General features: G+C 43.7%; 2 protein-coding genes across 6 annotated transcripts in view; one reads left to right on the plus strand and one right to left on the minus strand.

The window, feature by feature from the left end:
* Nucleotides 1-1693, minus strand: part of PCNT (pericentrin) — a 102303-nt gene extending 100610 nt beyond the window's left edge. For all 5 annotated transcript variants that reach the window (XM_064515430.1, XM_026107407.2, XM_064515428.1 and 2 more), the window contains exon 1: nt 1500-1693. In XM_064515430.1, the coding sequence (XP_064371500.1) occupies nt 1500-1553 (54 nt within the window). In that variant the 5' untranslated portion in view covers nt 1554-1693. The remainder of the gene's footprint in view (nt 1-1499) is intronic.
* A 5568-nt stretch (nt 1694-7261) lies between these two features.
* C7H21orf58 (chromosome 7 C21orf58 homolog) lies at nt 7262-23651 on the plus strand. Its single transcript, XM_026107418.2, has 8 exons — nt 7262-8106; nt 9638-9695; nt 11638-11705; nt 12742-12888; nt 16537-16651; nt 18037-18176; nt 20544-20758; nt 22133-23651. The coding sequence occupies exons 1-8, from the start codon at nt 8047-8049 to the stop codon at nt 22146-22148; spliced, it is 819 nt and encodes a 272-aa protein (XP_025963203.1). The 5' UTR covers nt 7262-8046; the 3' UTR covers nt 22149-23651.

A 23651-nucleotide genomic window follows, 5' to 3' on the forward strand; every position in this document is an offset into this window, starting at 1 on the left:
GGAACGTGGCAAGCATGACAGCATCTGACAGGCCAGGATGGAGGAGCTGTACTGCCCATCATCAAGCTGCTTCTGTGCAGCTTCAGCCACAACCCCTACTCCCAGCCAACAACACTAACTGCCTTCTACATAGGACTGGGAGGATAGAGCTGAACACACAAGACAGCTGAAAACATGCCTATAGGAGAGTCACTAGGACCGGACCCAAGGAAAAAGGAGCTGGAGAACATCAGAAGACGACCATCCTCTCCTAGCTACATCCTCCATTCCAGTCCCACTGGGATGGGGAGAAGGAGGAATGCTGCAGCAGTAGCCTGGAGAGCTTCTGCCTCATTGAGTGGACAATGCCCGCACTATCACACTGCAATAAGTTCCTATGACAATAACAGCCCACAAAGCAACAGAAATGCTGAATGAAAACAAAAATCTCTCATTCCTGATCAGCTTTTTAAATAACATCATAACCAAAACAAAGCAGCAGTTTCTAAGTGGGTTAATGCCCATTAAGTGCTACCCCTCTAACAGGCAATAACTACCACCAGAACATTATCTTTTTGCATCAGTCACATCATACATGCTCATTATATAGTCCTACCAAGCTACATAAATGAAGACGTGTACCTGCTAAAAGCATGTGAACTGTTCACTAATATCATGACTGGAAACAAACCAAATAAACCCAGCTCCCCAGTAACCTACCCACGGGTGCAAAGGCAAGTGGACTATTCATTGAAGCAGTAAAATATGGAATTCCTATTCTTGGCGATTCTCATCTGGAAATACAGTATTCTGGGAAATGGTAACTGCATGGAAACCTGGGTAAAAATGGGAATTTCACTGGGAAAAAACAAAACTTGTGGGAAGATATATGTACTATCTTAAGTTGCTCCTTGCGCACTGAAGATAGTGCTTTGTAAGAGTGACAAAAGCATTACAGATAACCAGCACTTAGGAAGTATTGTTAGGCACGTTTATTTGTGACAGAAATAAATACTGCTCGTGTACTTTCTTAGCTCTTGACACATCTCCAAATTGGCATCAATGCCGAAAACATATTTCGGTAGCGCTGCTGTCTAAACAACGAGTACAACTACACTGCGGGGCTGGGGTGGGGGGGAATGTAAGGACCGACTCTGTAATGCAATTAGAGGAGAAAAATCCGCTGTGTTTCTAGGGAAAAAAACAAGTTTCTACGGGAGAACAAGCTGGCAGCCCTCAGCAGGAGGGAGACAGTCGCTGCGAGCAGGGGCAACGCAGCGAACGGGTGCGGGGAAGAGCACAACGGCCCCGGAGCCAGCGGGCGGGACGGCGCTGGCAGCACCTGTTGGCGACAAGGACCGTGCCCGGTGCCAGCCGCCCCCCCCGCCAGGGCTCCTGCCGCCCCCCCCCCCGTGCCCACCGCAGGCCCGGCCCGGCCCGCGGGGCACGGCAGGGCGCGGGGCAGCAGCGCCAGGCCGGGGCGCGCGCCCCCTCCTCCCCCTCAGCGGTCCCGCCGGCACCTTGGCTCTGCCGGCCTCCAGCTTCTTCCTGCGCACCTCCTCCTCGTCGTCCATGGCGCCGGCGGGGGCCCCGGGGCCGCGGGCGGGCCCAGCCTCGCCTCGCACTGCCCCAACTGTCACACCGAAGGGGGCACGCAACTTTCGGTCATGGCCGCCCCAGAGCCTTCGCCCCGCCCTCCTCGGCTCAGCTGGCCAACCGCGAAGGGACGGCAGCCAGCGCTGGCCAATGAGAGAGCACAGACTGGCCCACCCCCAAGGGGGGAGGTAGGAAGCTCTCCAGGGATTGGTGAGAATCAGCGAAGCCTTCAGGCGCGCCAACCAATGGTGAGAGCAACCGTTATTCTAGCCCCGCCCGTTCCCGCTAACTGACTCCTGGGATTGACAGAGCAGGCTGGAGCGCGCGCCTTCTGCCGCCGCCTCCCCCGCCTGCCGGCAGTGCCCGCCCCTCTTCAGGAACGGCCAATGGGAAACTCCGCCCGCCGGGGGCTGAGCTACGCCGGATGGCCAGTTTCAAATACGGCTCCGGGCCTGGTCCCCGCCCAGCAGCGGGAGCCAGCCAATGGGAAGAGAGGTGCCTCTGCCCCGCGAAAACCGAGCCGGCCATTCACAAGCAGCAGGGCTCGGGCCAGGGCTCCGCCCCGCGCGCGCAGCAGCCCCTGCGCCCCGCGCGCGAGCCGTGAGAGGGAGCGGTTGAACCGTTGGCGTCGCCCGGGCGGCGGCCGGGAGCTGCCTGTCAGCTGCCGGCGGGCCGAGCGGCGCCCCGGCTCCAGCATACGCTCTTGAGGAGCAGCGCTGGTGAACTCACCCCTGCGGTCGGAGTAGCGGGTGCTGGCGGGAGCCACCCTGTCTGCCGGCTCCGTCAGGGATTTGCACGCGTAACATGGCTCCCCTCCACGCGCAGGCCCTTCCCGCAGCATCCCCTGTGCTCCCCCTCGGCACAGCTGTAAGAGGGGTTAGGAGGAGATGGCCCGGCTAGTTCATCCTTCACTTCCCCTATAGCTCTTGCTTGGAGACTGTTGGATTTGTGTTGTGATTTGTTTTGTTTCACTGATTTGCTGTGTAGCCACATCTGATCCTTTGGTGAGGCAGGTTCTTCACAAAGAGCTTCTTGTTGACATGGTTCCTAAGCTTTCAACCGTTGTCTTTTAATCAGATATTGGTCCGCATTTATTGGCAACCTCCTTGTTGCTAAACCAACGGAAGAGGGAGCATCTTGTTGACACACACAGTTTTTAGTCTGGTTTGATTATAAACTTTCTTGATCATGTAATGTTACCCTTTACCAGCACAGCATAGCCTGTGTTTTATGTGTATTTTGTGTCTCAGCTTTACAGCATCCCCCCTGTTTGTTTTCAGTTCACCAAGTGAGCCACAGGGGATTTACCAGCTAACTGGAATTCTTTTGTTCAGTAAATCAAGATATAACAAGAATAATGGCATAGGTGATGGATGGGAGCAGTGCATGCTCAAGGCTCCCGAGAAAGCTGAGGACACTATGGGCAAGGTAATGTGTTGGTAAGGTGTTTTTTCTGCGCTTCAGAGAGCATGCCTGTGCCCTGAATTGAGATACAGGTTAACTTTTAAACCGCTGCAGACGCTCCAGGGGAACAAGACCTTTCCCTCCCTTCAAGACCAATTTGGCTCTTCCAAGGAAGAGTGGAAGTTTTAATGACCAAACCATGCAAGGACTTTCGACCAGACAGTGAGAATAAGTGGACTCCTAGGACTACTTCTGGTCACCCCCTTGCTTTGCCAGCCTTTTGCTGTTTTGGTTGGTTTGTTTTTTCTGGGAGTACAGCCAGGTCCTGTGACCCTGTAGCCAATATTCTTAGTTCATCCCCTTAATGCTAAGAAAAGAGGTGCATTGTGAAAAGTCAGCATTACAAAGTTTCTTAGTACAAAATCTTATAATTGACACCATCTGAAAAGAAAAAGGAAACCAGTAAGCTTAAACAAAAGTATTTCTTAAAATAATAAAAAAAATTATAGGGATTATTCTGTTAAATCAGATATGTCACTTAAATTTGGTTTAAAATATTGGTGTTTTGCTTTCTCCAGAGAAAAACTTAAATCTATATTTTTCTTTTTTAAATAACCAACTTTAGCGTATTTTTAATATACCTGTTTATTTGATAAAATGTCAGGTTTTTTAGTGCTAATCTGATTAGGCTCAAGTGTTTGCACAGTCTGGAAATAATTGTAAAAGGCCCCATCTTTGGTGGCATGTCAGCGAGCTAGCTGGCCAGCAGCCAGCACAAGCAACATCATTTGGCTACTATCCTTGTACAGAATCTTTGTCTTGTCAGCAGCACGTTTTACCACCACGTCATCTGTTTCTGCTGAGGCCAATCCTACCTGACAGAATCATAAATGCAGTAGAGGTCATTTACATCTGGACTAAATTAGCAGTGGCACTGATAATGCCACACTAAGATAAGCCCAGTAATGAATGAAACCTGCCTGAGAATTCTGGGTACTGCTGCAGCATACGTGCAAATGAATGAGCAGCATTTGCAGAGAGTAGTGGCTTGTCAATGTAGTTAATCATAAGTATAATTTGGTTCAAACTGGGATCACTGTTTTCAGAAATGGGTAAATGTGGGTAAAAACCATCACTACACATTGGTATATGATAATGGCATGAAATAACTCTAATTGAAAAGATTATATTCATATATTTAGCTTCTAATGCAGATAGGAAATTTTTTACAGTATTTACAACAACCAAGCAGCCTCCTGGCCTGCAGAAAATGCTCTCTAACAGACAAGCTATGATAGCATTAGCCCTTATATGCGATATATGTCACTGTAGCATAATTTCCATGGCAGATAGTTAGCTTTCAGTTCTCTCTGATGCCAACAAGTACAGTTGTCCCCATGGCACGGGAGAATCAGGGATTAAGTAAAATGTCTCCAAGATACCTACTTATCTTTCACTCTAGACTCCACAGTGCAGCACAGGAGTTTTTGGTTGTTAATTTGCTACATTACAACTGGCAGAAGCAGACATTGATTGATTGCCAGGAAATTATACGTACTAACTGGTGAATTGTATTTCATCATATTCTAACTTATTTACTTAGCACATAAGTAGTAAATATGATTGGAATATACTGTTTCTTTCTTTCATTCTTTCAATATATGGAAATACTCTTCCGAGTCTGAAATGATAATGACTCCTCTCTGTGGAACGAGAACATGAAAGTTCATCTGCTCTGGATGAACTGCTTCCAGGCTTCTGGATTTTTTTTTCCCCTCTAGTGTGCTTTGGAAATTATAGCAATTAAAATGAAGGACATGAAGTCTCAAAATCAATAAAAGAAATCATAGAAATGTAGTACTAACATGAACCTCACTAGGTTATCTAATCCATTCCTGTATCTGAGGAGGGGTCAAATATGCCTACACTGTTCTTCACAGCTATTTTTCTGAATTATTTTTAAACACCTTTTACGAAAGCTTTTTCTTAGATAGCTGTTCTGTCATTTATCTTACTGTGATTAAGAAATAATTGAGAAATTTTTCTTGCTTTCATCAGGTTTTCATCTCCCCTGCAGTAAACTAAGCCAAATATTTCTTGCCCAGTCTTTTCAGATAGAAAAAAATTAACCATGTGCTCTTTATTGTATCCTTCTATTTAAAGAATTTATATTTATATTATATTTAAAGAATAGAAGGATACAATAAAGAGCACATGGTCCCCCTTTCATCATTTACCTACTAGCTTAAGCGAAGCCAGTTTGTTCAAGTCTTCTTCATAGCTTATATTTTGTCAGTTTACCACTTTCATCATTTTCTTCTGGATTTTATTTCTCTCTTAAATTGCCATGTCTAAAATTAGGCACAGTATTCAAGCCGCGGCTTCAGCACTGCTAAATAGAGCAGAAGAATCATCTCCTGTGAGGTGTGCACAGCACTCTTGTTAATACATTACAAAATTAAATTTGTCCTTTATTTTTTGCATCATCATGTTGATTTGTGGTTCACTGTAACTGTAGATCCCTTTCTGCAAAATCCTATCATGTCTGGCTGTCTTTGGTAAGACTATACTGGCCACATTTCTGTCAAGTCGTTAGCAGGTTCTAAGATGTCCCTAGAGTAGGGATCCCTGTCTGACCAGGGCATCCGCAAGCACGGGAAAAGAAAGATCCATTAGCAGCTCTGCAGCAAAGCATTTTCTATGTAGTACAGGATTCTCTCTGGGATAGCTGTAACAGGAAAATTTCCTCCTGCTTTCCTCCACAGACAACTCAGTTGCTTAAAACTCTTGCTGTTTTTTAACGACAAACCTAGATTTGGTTTTCTGTCAAACTTTTTTGTAACCCTCTATTGCTATATTGCTATGGCTATGCTATTGCAATAAAGGCTCTAAACGTTTAGCTCGTAAACCAGTTAATGGTAAAACATCAGGTCAATATTCATCAGCAATCAAAAAGGCTAATACAGCATAGGCTTGTTGCTATTGTGATTGCCTGGAAATATCAACACAGTTTGCTTTGCTCTGTCACTACCCTGAATACTGCAGGCAGTTCTGGTCATCCTGTCACAAAAGAATTATGAACTAGAAAGGTACAGAGAGAAGCAACTAGGATAAACATGAGATTATACAAACAGCCATAATAGGTGAGATCAAAGATTTAGCTAATGCAGTGCTTTCTGAGAGTGACCAACAGCAGGGGCAAAAGAAGGCTATAGGAACGGTCCATGTGTGCATTTGTACTATACTCTCCTGGCCTCCACTAAGTTATGAGTAAAGTAGTAAGGAAAATCTGCTGCATGAGGAAGAGTTAAATAGATTATTTACCTTATAAAAGAGACATCTGAGTGGGGTTATGATACAGGAATACAAATCATAAATGGCATGGAAAAAGTGTGTGAAGAATGGATATATACTATTTTGTATAACAAGTTAGGAGACTCCCAGTGAACTTTTCAGGCATCTAGATTTAAAACAATCTAAATTAATGTTTTTTGTCTAACACAGAAGTAAACTGTATGATGCAGTTTACTTGCATAAGTAGGCTTATGCTTAAGTAAAGTTTAAGTTAATTGGGAAACTCCTTTCTGAAGGTTGTTGTGGATGCCAACAGGATAAAAAGATCAAAGAAATTAGAAATTATAGGGGGAAAAGTCTATTTGGGTTGTAAAATACAGAAATGTACACAGAGTTGTTCCTCAAGAAAACTGTAAGCCATAGACTGCTGGAAGGTGAGAGGGTTTTCTGTGCTGCCTTTTTTCCCTTAGCAGTCCCAGATGAGCCCTGCCAAAGCAAGCTGGGCCCCAGATCTGGCAGCGCAGCTATTTTTGGGATCCCCGTGTCTCAGCTTCTGTAATCTCTCTGATCACTACCAGCCTGTGTATTTTTTAAGGCCAGATTACATACACATGCTGTGTAGGTCACAACTGGAGGAGGTGATCTGTACTGCTCCCATATAGCTATGTACCCAGCAGCTACTCCAGCTGCCAACAGTGGGTCAGCTGTGCCTTTGCCATCGGCTTCAAGCAAGGAAGAGACTGTAACTTTGCTCTCTCAGGAGCAGAGCTAGGGTTAAAATATGATGCTGAGAATCAGCATCTATTCCCTGACTTTTATCATGCCTTGATATTGAGTTATGGATGTCACCAGTAAATGCTGCTTTGCTTTTTTTTGCTGGCATGGCTTTGCTGGGAGGGAGAAGGCACCCTGTAGGCTACTCAAGAGATGGTAAGCAAAAGGGTGTTATAAGAATCTTCTTCATTCTTTTACTCATCCTAGGATGAGTTCCAGCTATTCTCCTTAATTAAAAACCTTTAAAAAATTACTATCTTCCTTTTGATAGTGGTGATGAACACTAATATGAAAGGCCCTGTCAAAAGCATATGGGCCCCATACATTAAGATATATAGTGCTTTCCAGTATCAGTAAGATCATAATCGGATCCCTGGCATCAGCCTTATGTTACAGAGCCATGACAGGTTTTGGGTAGACCTTGGCTTTTTTTTTCTTTTTTTTTCCTTCTCTGTTCGCTTTGTCCCCTAATGTGCTGGGCATTTGTTTTACATAGGTTATATAAGCTCCTACACCTGGAGATGAAGTTGTTTATATTGTGGATTGGCACTACAAACTTAGCAACCAGGTTACAGGTGCTAAGCTCAGAGCTACTTAGAAGAGCATATTACCAACAGAGGGCCAGCCTTAGTGATACTTCCAGGGAGAGGCTAGCAACCATTATGAACAGACAAAGAGATTCATGCTGGGCTAACCTTCTGTGACCATTGCAACCTGCAGCACAAAAATGCAGTGAGAGAATGGCAAAAAAACACTGTGTTTGGACATCTATCCTAACCTACAACGTCGTATTTGGACATCTATCATTCCGTTTTTTTACCTTGGAGTGAAACTGAAGATTTTCTTTCCTCATTTCCTCACAATCTTGTATTTTTTTAATGGAATATTGCTTCTATAAAGATCTTGGAGGAGGAAAAAGACACCACTGAAAACCTGTCTGCCTTTGCTTAGCTGCTTAATCCACTTTTAGCCTGCCTACAGTTTTGGGAGGTTACTACAATGACAGATCCTGCCATGGTGGATCACATGACCCGGCTGAAACTCAAGCTCCTAGAAAAGGTAGGGTAGTAACTCTTCAGTGGTCTGCTTTGCTCTGCTTTTTGCTGATAATGTTTAAGCATTAAAATAGTAATTTAAGTGATTATATTTCCACTAAGATACAAAGATGATCTGCATCCAACTGAGAACCTCCTCTGCAAGCAGAGGCAGACCAACATGTATTAGTGCTATAATCATCGTCACTTTCAAAAAAATAATACTGTGTTAGCCTAGAGTAAATTAAAAATACAGATAAAGAGACTTTGGTATCATGGGAGATGTCACCAGTTAATGAAAAACTGGTCTGAGTTGTCACAGGTAAAGGTTAGGAGTGAGTGATGGCGAAGGGAGGGCCTCAGGTTGTTTTAAGCCAGTCTCATTTCATTATTGTCTACCTTTACAGGTGGTATACTGCCTAATGAAACCTGGCCAGACCCTTACTGAAAGCACATGAAGTGCAGTGCAGAATGCTAGTTGCTTTTTGTTATAACTCTACACAAATACATTCAGGATTCTCTGCATGGCCCTATTCTTCCGTCCTCAACACATCCAATATCCACTGACATGCATCTTCTGTATCAGTGTCTTCCAGGAATTGTTTGAAGAGTTGTCCAGAAGAAAAAACAGTTTTCCTGGAGACATGGTTGCTGGAATCAGCATCTAACCTCTCTGAGGTGGAATATTTTTTGCCTTAGAGGCAGCACCCATTCAAGGGGAAAGCTTTTTGCTAGTTTGGAGCTATGCAGAGCCTAGGAGCAAAGAGAGAGCCTGTGTGTGAATGAAATGTCTCCACTGTGATTTCTGACTGTTGGTGAGCAGCAAGGGCTAGCTGCTCCCTCAGGGACAGGGAGCTGAGCGCAATAACTTAGCCAGCAGGGCAGGACCTCACCAGCTAGGGCATGGTCCCACGGTACCTGGCTGAGGCAAGTAGAGCCGACCCAGGGATGGTGGTCAGGTTCAACCAAGCAACCAGATCATCAGAAAAGTTCATGGTGATGAGGCAAGTTCAAGGTCAAGCCAGGAAGTCAATCTGCAGGCCGGGGTCAAGTGCAGTGATTGCTGGGCAGGTCCATAGTCAAGGTGGGAAGACAGTCCATGGTCAGGGCCTGGGTCAGCAGGATTCACAGCTAGATAACAGCTATGACTGAGCTGGAAACCACTAATCCTCTTAAATAACTCAGGTGGGGAGTGAAGGCCCAGGGCTGAGCTTAAATGGGCTCCTGGATCCATGGGCAGTGGGAGTGAGTGGAGGCTCTAGGTGAGGCTGGTCAGGACTATTAAGGCCTACTACTGCACTCATGGCATAGGTTATTCTTATACTGTGGCTAGATTTGTAATGAGATATTTCATACTTCTATGAAAACTACTCATAGCCCTCACTAGCTGTGATTTAGGATTTAAGAAGCATCCCTTGTCTCCACCTCTGCTTTGTTTCCTCCACCTCTGCTTTGTTTCCTCCATCCTCTATTTCTGTCTGTATTGCAGAGCTGGAAATAGTTGTGAACTTTGCTGCCTGATTCATAATCAGTTCTCATGGTGGTTTTACCTACAGAGACTAGAAAATGAACATGAGAATCTAGAGAGGATGGATTCACCTCCACCAACAGCAAGTAAGTGAGAAGCATTCATTTTTTGATTGCAGACATGATGTAGAAAGGGCTTAGTGATGTTCTCAGACACGAGTTCTTCAGTAGATCACACTGGAAGATGCAATCTCCTCCTTAAAAGCTGAATGGGGCCTTTGCCCCTGCATGCACTGTAGTGAGGCATTTGGTTAGTCAGAACTTGCTCTGTCTTTGCTTTTGTGACAGAGATTTTATCTGCATGAGAGGAAGGAGACTCTGAACTTGAGTCAGTGCTGCCTGAGCTCAGTCTGGGTATCTAAATGTGCTTGCAGCCCTGAGGGACAGATATTGCATATGCAAGTTCCAATGAAGACTTAAATAGAAATGTTAATATATATACTAGTCTCAGTTCGAACGAAGCTGGTGAGTCTCAGGGGTCTTGATGCAAGGAGAATGGGTTTGCTATGCTTTGCAGCTATCTGGATTATACCTTTAGAATTTCTACAGTTTTTTCTCTCTTGTGCATGTGTATTTGAAACCAACAAAGGCAAACGATCAACCAACCAAGTACAATGGCATAACAAAGAATACCCTCCTGCCCAGATGTCCTTTGGAGTCTCTCAGTTGTGGATGATAGTTAGACTGGAGCAAACAACTGGTTATTTCAGCCATGCTAGACCTGGGAATTAGCCCCTCTGTCCAGCTGTATGCTTGGCACAGGTGATTCTGTATGTTCTTGAAAAAGAGCTGTTTTGATGGCTCTGCATCTCAGAGGAAACCAAACAGGATGAATAGCCTATTATTAATGCTGCTTTGCACCTTTGAGTCTGAACAATGCAACCTTGCGCAGAGCAGAATGAGGTTTTCAGTTTAAAAAAATGTGGCTCAAATAGTTTATGACCTAGATTGTTGCACTGAAAGAGTTAATCTTCCAAAGTGTATTGATAATTGCTGGGAAATCAATGTCCATTTTACCAGGAACATTAAAATGCTTAAAATTACCAAGAAACTAAGGCACTGCACATATAGTATACTTCCACGTGAGCATTGTTGAATGGAACATGCAATTTGTAAGTGAAGCATCATAGCAGTCTTTGAAAGAATTTGATAAAGACAGAGGTTATTCTAAACTCCCTTATTTATCAACTTTTAGCTGGCTCACTAGCTTTTAGAGAAATATCTAAACTTTGGGAATTTAATAAACATGCCAGGATTCCTGCCCTCTTTTCCTGAACCAAGCTTAGGATCTAAGTACCCGTCCAGTGTTTATAATTGTATTTTCTATGGATTAGAAACTAATGGTAGAAGATCAGTAATATTTCTAAATTGTACTCTGGGCTCAAGTTCATTGAGCCGATGTACAAATTGTAGGAAACTTCCAATGCCAAAAATCAAAAGTCATTTTAATGACTTTCTATTTCAAAATACTAAATCCTGCTTTTCAGAACAAATACCAGGCATGCCTCCAACATATCTGAAAACATTTTTTTTTTAACTTTAATTTCAAGGGGGTTCACAATCAGCCATACGTGGGAGGATCTGAAAAGGAGGCTGTTTCAGAACTAGAAGGTAACAGCAAAAAGCTGACATTCAAAACTTAAGTTATTTTGATACGTCATGACAAACTTTCATTAGACTTTGCACATCATCCTCTGTATGTACAGACTGTATCTAGAAAATTTCAGGATAAAATGAATTTCTAAGTCAGAAGGTTAAAATGAGGATTTATAGCGCAATCTTCAAAGATTTCTGCCTTTCAAAGATAACTGCCTTTCTAGAGTTGCTGAGCAGCTGTTTCTGCATGTGGCCTGAAGTCATTGCCCATTCATGGTTTTGTCAAGAAAAATAACCTAGAGCTTTTTCTGGAAGAAATCAAGATATTTTATAATACCATGTTTTCCAGAATTAATCTCAGAACGTAGGTGTTATAATAGCTCTGTATTTGTGATCTTTTAAGAAGATAACAGACCCCCTTTTCCTTTTTCAGGGAACAGACATGAAGATATGCTTCAAAATGCCCTAAGACGGAGGAAAGATCTCCTGCAGCAACTTAGGGTAAGAGCCTTCTCTGTTCTCAGGTGACTATATGGAGAGTGCAGTTTAATTGTTACCCTAAACAAGCAACAAAGAGTGCAGGAAAACTTCCCTCTATTTAGAAGGAGAAATGAAGAGCAGCAAATAAGCAGACTTTGGGAGGTTTTTAATTATCCTGTCAGGCCCTGCAAACCTCATCTTGAGAAACAAGTAATGATGTTGCCTTCCTTCTCCCCCATGCAAATCTGCATAGTTCTTGGAGATAGTTTTCTAAAATAAGGAGAAGGATTCCTCTGCTGTGGCTGGGGAACTGCTGTGCAACTACTGCTGCTGTCCTGAGACCAGTGTGCCTCTCTGGGCACCTAGAGAGGAGAAAGATCTCTATGGACAGAAACAACAGAAGAGGCCACATTCATACTGAAGAAGGAGATTCCACAAAGTCTGCGTATCCACTGTCCATGTGGATTCAGTTCTTTTCTGTCCTTTAATTCTTTGGCTGAGCAGTATTCATCCTCTGCTCTACTGGACTATATAGCCTGGGCCTGGCTGATCAGGGGGAAAGGCTGAAGAGCAGTATGTTTTTCCTTACTACAGTTAACAAGGCTTGCGCTGACCTCAATTTGTTTGTATGTTGATTCTGTTTATCCTGAACTGCTATATCATAAGCTCTTGGAATAGTGCCAAAACACAAAGTTTGTGGGGGGTGATCAACCATTAATGAAACACTTTTCCAGACTTTCAGCGGGTTCTTTTTCACTTTTTTTTTGTCCCTTTGGCTTACGCTGAAAATCATATATCCTAGAGGCATGTAGGAAAAAAACACTTTCTTTGTACTTCTTCCAGCTCTGGCTGAGTGCTTCCCTACATGCAGAAGTCACTTGTGTTCTGCCTGTTAGATACAGCAGTGATGGGAGTTTCTGTAGCAATGTTTTGGTGAGAGAGGCTGTGCTCCTCTACGGGGGTTACAAGGGCTAATCCCAGTGAGTCCGACAAGTGTAACTACACTGTCTTCCTTTCTATGATGAGATTTTATTTAAGAAGATACTTGATCTTGCAGGAGCATCACCTTTTGGAAGAACTGTCACAGCCACCTGTGCCAGCTGGAGGATACTGTAAGAACTACAGAGCTGATCCTCAGCCCCTGATCTACCAGCTGCCTTTTCCAGCTCCCCGAGTGGAGCCACCAAGGATCATCCAGCAGACGGTAAGGATCCTCCATCCTCATTCCTAGGAAACACTTACTAGCACTGTGCCTGTCAGATACAACTATAGCAAACAGAGGGACTTGAGATCTGTATGGAAACATCCCACCAAAGTGAAGATATGCTTCTTGCTGTTGGATGGGACTCTTACTCATCTAGGTGAAATCTAAGGGAAATCCTCTTCCACTTTAGAAATAAGGCACAAAGTTAACAGAATGAATGGTTAACAATTGGAACAAGTTACCAAGAGGAGTGGAAGCATCATCTACCTCTTAAGGTTGTCATGGCTAGGAATGACTTTTGGGAAGACAGGCTTTAGTCAGATGCAAGCTATCAGGCTGCAGGCAGGGAAATGGCTGGCATTCTCTGGTTGGATTCATACAGTAAGTTAGAGTAGAGGATTTAAAAATCCCATTTCACCTTAAAGATATGAGACTCATCAACTGACAAAAGGCTAGTGATAAGGCTTTGAAAATGGCTTGACAGCCTTATCATGGACAAATGATTTGTTTGAAGATAGAAAACTGAGGGTAGGAGTTAATAGTTCTGGCAGCAGAGGAAGGTCTTCAGTGGAGCCCTGCAAGGGTCTATGCTGTCCAGACATGTTGTAAGTGGCTCAGAAAAGAGGGTGAGCAGTTAGGTTATGCCCTTACTACTCTGACTAATATAATACCAGCAGTAAACTTTATTGACTTTCTGTGGAAAGATCCTATAAGCCTAAGTGAGTTACTGGGAAAAAGGTAACAGGTGATATCCAGCATATGTAAGTATAAAGAGATGCCCAGGAGCAAAGACAAAGCCAGCTTCGCTTACAAAATGATGGGCTCTAAGCTGAACATAACCACTGAGAAGCAAGATCTTGAGCCTATGATACGGAGTTCCATTAAAATATCACCTCAGTCCTCAGTAATGTTCAAAAAAAGCAAATCAAGTGTTAGGAATTATATCAGGGGGAAGGGAAATGTGAATGTCATTATGCTACTATATTTAGTTCCAGCCTCTCTTTTGTAATCACTCCTTCTGAATCACTCCTGTTTCAAGGTTTCCATTTACAGTCTGTGGGGATAGATTTTTGGGATTTAGTTGTTTTTATTTATTGCTATGTCTCAGAATTGCCTTTTGAGACTTCTCTTTAGATATTTCTAAGAGGCTCTTAGACAACAAAATGTTTAATTAGATTTGTAATTCCGTAGTTGAAGAGAAAGCATTGTGCATTTTGGACAGTATGATATAGGCTGTATCACTGCATTGTTGGCACTGATGTGTTCTGGCACCAGTAACTGCAATAACTTTCTATCTTTAAACAAATTATTTATCCAAGCTAGGCCTGCCAAGCACCATCACCATTTTCAAAACCTGATCCCTAGTCTTTCTTCAGTTGATGAGTCTCATAGGTGTGATTTCCGAGACAGGGAGAAGGACTATTCTCTAATTAACAGAAATGTTATCCCAGCTCTATTAACATATGGTTGGAAGGCTTCTCAATCCTGACTGCAACTCATGGTGTATTTCTTCCTAGGACTACTAACCTCCACTGAGACCTGCTCAGCAAAGTATAGTGTGCTGGCTCCAGGTCTGCTGGGCCAGTCTGCAAGTATGTTCCTCCTTATGGCTGCACGCTGTAGCATGACACAACATTTGCTGCCAAAGACACCAGGAGAACAGTGAAAACTATAGGCTTTCCCACAGAGATGCAGGACAGGTTGTATGTCTCACACTTTGAGATCTGAGCAAGGCATACAGAGCCTGCCATTTGAATAGTCCTTATGTCTTTTTCCAGTAGCAAAACAAATACCGTTACAGAGAACTTATTGGAAAAGGATACACCTTGATAGCGCTACAGGGAACAGCATAACAGCAAATTCATGTCATAGGCATGCTTAACTACATCCCAGGGGTGTTAAGGGCCTCCCAAGACAATTCAGCCATCTTGAAGCCAGCTTGGAGGGAGTCTGCTGGAAACAGGCTATAAGTCAGAAGACTACTGGTGCTGGCAACAGCATACCCTCTGCAGGCCCCTCTCCTCATATGTGACATCAAAGGATCATCCTGTGGCATCAAAGGATTGCTCAAGCCCCACATCCTGCTTCTTGCTTCCTTCCATCCCATGAAAAGCAGCAGTCAAGAGCCAGCTATTGCTAGCACAATTCATCCATTTTTGAGTCCATTCCTTGCCAAGGTGAAGCAGTGACTGAGAAAGAGCTGGTTACAGCCTGCTTCTCGCAGCTGCCAGACTCTCCCCTTCTTCCCTGTGATTACCCTGGTGCATATCTGTTTTGCATACTGCCCTGCCTAATGCAGATACCCAAATTAGCTCTAAAGAAGGAATAATTCTGGTAGGTGTTGTGTCAAGAGATTTATGTAGAATGTTAGGGGAGAGGTGGCTCTCATGTTTGATGTGACAGCAATGCCAAAAATTTGCTTTTGCTAGAAAACAGGTACCTCTGGGTTCTCAGGAGTATGAATAGGTTAGATGGTGTTATTTTATCATTTTTCAACCTAAGGATGTAAATTCTGTCTGAATTGCATGCTTAGCACTTAACTGATGTTTTAAACCCTATGTTAGGGTTTGTATAAGCATGGGTGAATTAGGTGACAGCAAGGGCAGTGGTGCACTTTCTATTCGATTATAGCCAGCGCTAAACACCTAAATGCTGACATGGGTCTTGGTCTTTGTTCATGCTGTGTCCACATGGAGACAGTTCTAGAGTAACAGATGTATTAAATTTTTGCCTCTGACCTAACTACAATATGAGAGAGAACCCTGGAAAACACTTCTTTGACAAAACGGACAAGAGAAAAATATACTCTGAGGAGGAAATAAAGCCTGGATCTTTCAGGATCTAGACACGTTCCTTTCAGGCCTGAGAAGTGAAAATGCTGAGGTCACACTTAAAAACCAGCTTATCCTGATAGCTATGACTGAGGGTATGAACAAGTTACCATGGGATAACAAGTTAGAAATAGCAGTTGATCTGCAGTGACTGCCTGCGTGCAAGGTAACTTGAGGTAGCATCCACCTGAAGAAGAGCCTAAGGCTTGTGTGTGAGACTTAAAAGGGAGGAACTGATGAGCTAGTTCACATACTAGTTCTGCGAACAGAAACTTGCTCCTTGCCATGGCCCTAGCTCTGATGCATCACACAGTGAGGTTTTTCCTACTTCCAATGCAACTTATCTTTTAAAGAAGCTGCTTAAAAGGGGGGGGGGGGGGGAGAAAGGAGGAGGCTGTATCTACCCTTTGTATTTCACTGTGCTCTGTACCAGAGTGGATGTTCATGTAACGTGCCTACATGTGTTGTGGTTTGCATCAGTGCGGTTTAACTGTTCTAGAGATCTGAACAGTGCAGCTGCTGGAGTGCTCCCCGAAACAGTGTCTCAGAACAGGCATATGCAAAACTCCTGTGTTTAAAAAATTTTCCACGCTCGCTGCCTAACACAGGAGAGCAAAGCTGAGTGTGGTACCTTCAAGCTACTATTTGGACACCCAGCTTGTCTTGCTTCATATATAGCTTGGGGTCAGCTGCTTTCCATGTGAAACAGGTGCCAGAGGCGACAGACAGATCAAGATGCTGAGCCCAGTAACCCAAAGATGAGGGATCTGCTGGCCAAGAGCAACCCTGACTTTCTCCACTTTCCTTTCTTTCTCAGATGCCTCCGCAACCTGCTACTATCATCCAACAGTTACCTCAGCAGCCCCCACTGATAACACAGATCCCGCCTGCCCAGCCTTTTGCAGCCCCTCACTCTGGAAGCATTAAAGAAGGTAATGTTTTCTCAGTCTAGCAGCCAGTTCCCATTGCTGGCATCCTAAGAAGGCAAGAAAGGCATCACTGTAAGGGGAAGGACACATGGGAGAGCATCCAAGTTACTTAGTGATATTTTGTTTTACAGTTAGGCTGCTGTTGGAGGTATAGGAGTTGCCCTTCATAGAACTATATACCATTTCTCAGAGGCCTTCAGACAAACCCTTTTTGCAAAAACTAAAGGAAAAAGAGTATATATTCAGCAAAACAAGGTTAAGCTGTAGAGGAAGATTGGGGAACTAAAACCGCTCAATCCAAAATGCTGAGTAATATTAACAATATTTGCAGGTAAAACTTATGGAAACAGATGATTCCAAAACTAACAAACAGGCTTCTAAAAAATCTGTTTTATTCTTTTGTTTCCTTTTAATCTGCTGTCCAGTCTCCTTTGAAAAATGTAGGCTTTTATTATGTAAATGAATGCCCTGTGTTTGGAAACAAGACAGAACAGCTGAAAATGCTGTTCTGAATGTAGTACCATGCCAATAGAAAACAGTTTGGTGTTTCTAAGCATAGGTGGATGTTACTGTGAAATAAAACATGAACTAAAAACCGGGATGACTTCCCTGGCTCAGCCTTCAGCCAAAGGTTTCTGCATGCTACAAAAAAATCACCAGTCACTAAATTGCAGTATTTTTTATGATTTCATCACTTGAGTCGCTGGATTTATTTGAATCAGAGTTTGTTTTTATAAACAGACTAGTCCCAGTTGATGCAAATCTCTTCTGAAGCTGATTCATTTAAAGTAATGTCAATATGACCAGTTAATTAAAAAGGAGATTTGCTTTGGTTGTTTTCATCTCATAGTTAAATTAGTTCTACTGCATAGGTCCTTCATGATCAGGGCCCAGACATGGAGAGTCATTCTGTTCTCAAGTACACATGGTGTGAACTTTCAAGGTGGCACTGCAGTATCATGTATAGTTGAGAAAACCTCTTATGTGGGAAGCAATGCTCTTGAGCCAAAGCCATGGAGAACACCATAAGGACTCGGTCCCTGCTGGACCGAGCTCCACTGGACAACCTTTCTCCACCCTGTCAGTGAGTGTAGCCAAGGGGGTGGGTTTGCAGTGAAACTAACAGACAGAAGATGCTCAACAACAGCTTCACTGTAGAAGGGAGGAGAAAAAGGAGAGCTGGCCTGTGCGATCTGATTCATAGACAACCATTTTGTGCTATCTGGCCAAATAATGCTAATATTCTTCTGAGAGTCCCTTTCAGCGGCTTTTCCTCAGTGGCAGTGACCAGTCGGTATGCTGGAGGCCAGTTCCTACTGAGGTGCCTTTGCTGCTTGTCTGCTGCTGGTAAAGCTCTTACTTTCTTCTTTGGGATGACCTCTCCCCAGATATGGTAGAGATGATGCTAATGCAGAACGCTCAGATGCACCAGATCATCATGCAGAACATGATGCTGAAAGCTCTGCCACCGATGGCATTTGCACAGCCTGCTGGACCCAGCTCTCTCCTGCTTCAGCCTGCACAGCAGGTAAAGACGCTAGAGTTTGAAGAGCATCCTTGCTCAAACAAAGCAGTGGCTAATCTCCTTGGGAATGTGCGGGGACTGGGTAGTGCCAGCAGAAAGTCTGGAGCATCTAACAGCTGTGTGCTTCTTTAAATCCATCACACCAAGAGGCTGTCATTGGGCGGAGGACATCCTGGCTGTTTTTGGCTGCACTGTATACAGTAGATGTTGCTTCATTTTGAGGTGTGCTGTGTAGCCGAAGCAGCCCAGCTGGAGCGTCTGAAATTTTCTTCATAGGGAGAAGAGTTGCTTCAGTGTTGCTCCTTACTAGTACCTGTGGCACATACTCTCTGCCAGCCAGAAAGGGCCAGTTCTGCTGCCCAGTGCCATGGCATTGCCTGGCTCTGGTCTCCTGCAGGTCTCGCATGCAGTTCTGTTTAGCACTTTGTGGAGACCTGGCAGAAGAATGCCTTAGGCACAAGTGCAAACTGGATTCAGTCCAGTCCTGGAAATTTTTGTCCTGTACAGTTGAACCACTAACAGACTATATGTGGAAGAGATCTATACTGGGCATCTGCTGCTGCATCTGGAGCCTTAGGATTCTAAAACCTGCTGATTTTCACTGAAACAACATCTAGTGTGGTGTCTCTAGGCACTACCACAAAACCAGTGATTCACCTCTAGTCAGGACGTAGCAGCAGGGCTTAGCTTTTGCAGGTGCAGGTCCGCTTGCTGCAAACAGCAGGGCAATATTTGTGTTACAAATTCCGTCATTTGTAAAATTTGACCTGGCAGTCTAAAATGGGCTAGAGCTGAAACATCAATATTGTGATCGTATTTGGAGCCCCACTGCACTAGTTATTGTCCCACTGAAAATCAATAGGTACCACGTGCCAAAAGGACAGATTTTAAAGATATTTAGGTGTGTAGGCACCTATAGGGATTTTCCAAAACACGTCAGTGTCTAGTGCCTAATAAGAGGTAGAAAATTTCAAACATATCCGTAAGCTGCCCAAATCCTAAGCTATTTTTAACAATCTGATATGGATCCTTAGCCTTCTTAAATGCTTTGGAAAAATATATTTCTAGTCTCTACTCTGAAGAGTTTATTATCTAAGAAGCAAGGACAGTTAATCTTTGGGGAGAAGGGGATGTGTCTCATGTTGCAAAGACCTCCCTTATGCTTTTTCACCCCGTCCATATTCATATTCACTGTGACTTTCCCCTGTGCTGTAAGAAAGATTCTGTTTTCTTCTTCTTGGATATTAAGACTGTCAGGTATTAAGAAAGTAACTCCCATCCTTCTGCAGTAGTTGAACAGTTCACTAATGCCTTTTGTGCATGCTGCTTGCAAAAGTAGGCTTAAAAAAACAAAAGCCCTAGGTTTAACAGTTGGGGGTAGGAAATACAATACTCCTCCATACCCCATCATTTAGCGTGGAGGGAGCTGACATCTTTTGCACCTGTTGAGACCGAATGTCTACTTTAGACAGAAAGCATTTGATAGCAGCTGCTGGCTCTCATGTTTCAGGGCACTGAAATCTCAGAAGCTAGCATCAGTCACAGCCAGCAGGCCACCTGTGACACAGACAGGATAATTTATTTCCTCACCGACTGCTCCAGGATAGATTTGTTGTGGAGATTGCAGGAGGTGCTGGCATTACCACATGTCAGAGCTGTGCTGAGTGTTATCTTGGACAAAGGAGGCAGGTACTTTCTGGGTTACAGAACACATTTTACTCATATTGAAAAAGCAGCCATAACGTGCTGCTTGAAAGGGGAAGCCACACTGCTCTAGTACCCTATTTTCCCAGAAGGCTCTCTGACATCCCCCGTTCCATCAGACCATTAGTCCTTTCCTTTTTTCCTTAAACTTTGCTATCTCTTGTTTCTTTCTTTAAATATTCTTTCTCTGAGTAGTGAAATAGCAGGGTCTTATGTATTGTTTTACCTAACCCTGATTATGCCTCACCATGGGGGAGATTTCTGAGGGAAAAGGTGATTTTGGGTGAGCAAGTGGACTAATATCAGGCTTGCCATGAAGCCGTCTGCTTCTAAGGGAAAACAGCAGAGGAAGAGAGTGCATCTCTTAGTCCCCACCTCTGTCTCCAGGGTCATTTTGTTCACATGGGTTTTCTTTGTGTAGAGCAGTGGGATAAACTGTTTTGAGTGGGGCCTGAGTGTTTCTGAATATCTAGGTGAAATTTGGAATCACGAGGCATTTGCTGGACCTGTTATATTTGAGCCTGTGAAACTCATCTCTGGCCACAAGATGAACCCTCTTTACTAAGAGAAGGCTGAGCGGAAACTCAGCTGCTCAGCCAGAGTTGCTAGTGCTCTCTCATTGTGGCAGTACAAATTTAACAAATTGCCATTTGTCTCTCCCACAAGGATTCGCAGCTTGCTGCTCCTGTGCTTGTGAAAGCAGAAAGGCCCAGGCCATCCACAGTGCACCACCATCACCATTACTCTCCCCCAGGGGTGCTACCCCCTGTCAGCTATTCTGTGTGGCCCCCAGCCGTACAGTCCGGTCTCGTGGGACAGAATGGAGGATTCCCACCCATGGTGCATCACTTGCCTGGAAGCACGCTCCCTGTGGTGCATACGTAAGTAAACGGGCTGGCACAGCGTGACCTGCTTTAACCCTTCCTCCTGCAGATGTGAAGTAATAGGGTAGAACAGAAAATCTCATACCTTAAGGTAACTCTGGCTTTTCGCTAAGGCGAGCCTGGAGTATTGTCTTTAACATAAAAATAGGATTAAGGAGACTTAGACAATGATCTGATAAACTAAATCTTATGGAATAACTTTGCTAAATAATTAACCTTCACTTACTATGGAAAAAACATGAGAATCAGACAAGGTCTACAGATGCTACCAGGTAAGAAAAAACAGTCTTACTCCCATGCCCAGCCTGCAGGTGGCATAACTAATTTACTAATCAAAAGTTCCAAAAAAGACTGTCACTAAGAAAATCTGTATAGAGGGAGGGAAGAATGTATAAATAAAGCTGAGCTTTTGGGACAAGCTTGTGCTTGCAACTGGGGTGTTTTTTTCAAGTGCAGAAATGGATGGACTTCTCCCCAGGCTACCCCCAGGTCTGTAGAGTCCTCAAGCCCCTAGCAGAGGTAAGCAGCCAGCTCCTCCCAGTGCTCACCTGCCTGTGTCTTCCCTGCTATCTCAGAGCTTGTCTTGGGCTGCTTTCTGGATGTTGGCAGATCACTCCCAGGGACTAGCTTTTGAATGAGTGTATGAGCAATCCCTCTGCCCACCGTAAGCCTACCATAAGCCAGCCCGCTCCTGTGGATACCAGTGGCGGGAGGGGACTTTAGCAAGGATCCAAGCAAAGAGAGAGCAATGGTCTTGCCATTGTCAGGAAGGGATAGCAAGAAGGGAGGCACAGAAGCAGCAGTTCTAGAAAGTGCTTGTGTGCTGATGCTGGTAAGGAATACCACTGCTAGAGTGTGGTCTGTGTGTCTGGGGATTTTGGCACAGGGAGACACTATTACTTTTGTCAGAACACAGCTTTTATTTCTGTGCTACTTCTCTTTCAAAGGCTTAGTAAACAGAAGCACAGGATGGAGGAGGCTGCATCCTCAGGCATGGGCGATCTTCTGGAATGGGTATCTGTATAGTCCTCTTTAGCATGGGATTTGAATTCCTAACAGATGTTTAGCTAATGGGATTGTAAAGGCTAAACATTTCTGCCCCTTTCACATTTGCATGGATTTGTAATCTGTACGGGTACACATCTCCCAGCTGCTTCCAGCATCAGTGCAGTTAGCTGTTGCTTACCTATTCGCAGAAATCAGCAAAGGGAGATCTTCTCAAAGCTTTTAAGCTGGTGCCTTTCTCCCTCTTCAGCTACCTTCTGTCATGAATTCTGAGCTCCTACACATCTGCAGTGTCCTTTTGCAGCTGCAACAAACACACATTCTTGGTTATCACCAAACCCAATAAAGCCATTTTTCTTGTTACAGGTGGCCTGAGTACTGACAGTACATGTTTCTCTACAAGTGGACCGTGGCCTCACTGAGGTCAGCTTCCATTAGAACACTTCCTAAGTAGTCTGACAGCTTAATGTCTGTACAACTGCACGTTATTGGCACAAGAAGCAAGCAGGAGAAAGACCGCAGATCTTCAGATGTACCACGCACCTGTGGTCAGCTCACCAGTTTCAGCTAGTTTGACTGTTTTTTCTCATCTTCCATTCCCAGAGCAGCAGCAAATGGTCACTGCTTTCCCAAAACCAAGAAATTCTGCCCCAAAATGTTCTACAGGCCTGACATCTCACAGTGGCCCCAGGGCATGAAATGAGCTTAACACCAGTATTGTTTGAACCATTACAAATGAGTGTGACCTAGCTCCAGGGTCATGATGTGATTCAGGAGAATGCGCTTTACAAAGGAGACAGCTGCCTGCTTCTGGAAAGATAATGCAAGTAGAACAAAGGATTCCTGAATAAGATTTTAGTCACCTAAAGTATTCTTCTCTCAAGGTTTTAAGTTTTACTGTCTGAGAGATTACTCTCAGTAATTACCTGTCTGGGGAACCACAAACTAGAGGAACCAGATAAATGCAAGTTACCTGCATAATAGACGAAAACACTGACATTGTATTTTCCTAAAAATTAAGCCTCTCCCCAAACCTTGAGTTGGATTTACAAGGCTTGTAGTATATGGATAAATAATTCTCAGTGGAGAAAGAAATGAAAAAATCTGTTTCTGTGTTTTTTCTCAGAACTGTCATTTGATCTAAATGTTTAAAATACAGTGCCTGCACCCACATCTAACTGCAGTTCACTTTTTCTGCCTCATGAGGGCTCTGACTCTCAGTCTCCTAAGTCTTGTATTTGTAACGCTACCCGCAGTTTTCTTCTCAAACACCTATTGGAGACGGATTTAAGCAGTCTGGAATTGTGTATATGTGGTTCACTATTCCACAATCTTTCCTTCATACATTCAGGGTTTAGATTTGGTTAAAAAAATCAGAGGTTATTCCTTGAATATTAATGTCTTTTTCTTCAGCAACATGTTATAAATCAAGACCTTTCCCTTCTTCACTTTTTCCATTAATTTTCAGATGGCAGGCTTTAATCTGAGACCATGCTATCTTGTTCTTTTTGCCATCTTTTAGGATTCCTTGGAAGACTCAGAGTTTTATTCAAGTGACATCTTTCTCATGGCTTTCAGCAGTCATTGTGCTTAAGGCAAAAAGATGAACAATGAGTTAGTAGCACTTTTAAGTGTCTTGTTATCTTGTCTGTTTTTTAAATGGGATTAATCTGATGCATCATGAAGGAGTTTATTGATTCAGAATGCTGGCATCGTTGTTGAAGTATTCCACCAAAATAAAAAAGAGCATCTTTACACTGGTTTTGCCTGATGAAGTTTGCGTCCAAGTCTGATGAAGAAAACCAGGAGACTTAAATTTTGCTTGGAATGGTTACCCAGAGGAAAAGGTATTACACTGGACACAAATAATCCCCAATTTGTGAAG

Source organism: Dromaius novaehollandiae, chromosome 7 (assembly GCF_036370855.1).
Source record: "Dromaius novaehollandiae isolate bDroNov1 chromosome 7, bDroNov1.hap1, whole genome shotgun sequence".
In the NCBI taxonomy this organism is placed as follows: Eukaryota; Metazoa; Chordata; class Aves; order Casuariiformes; family Dromaiidae; genus Dromaius; species Dromaius novaehollandiae.

Bases quoted from the DNA above. Each gene is read 5' to 3' on its own strand.
- C7H21orf58 (XM_026107418.2), top strand. From the start codon at position 8,047: ATGACAGATCCTGCCATGGTGGATCACATGACCCGGCTGAAACTCAAG. The intron at 9,696-11,637 runs GTAAGTGAGAAG...TTCCTTTTTCAG, and splicing joins TTCACCTCCACCAACAGCAA to GGAACAGACATGAAGATATG. The intron at 12,889-16,536 runs GTAAGGATCCTC...TTTCTTTCTCAG, and splicing joins CAAGGATCATCCAGCAGACG to ATGCCTCCGCAACCTGCTAC.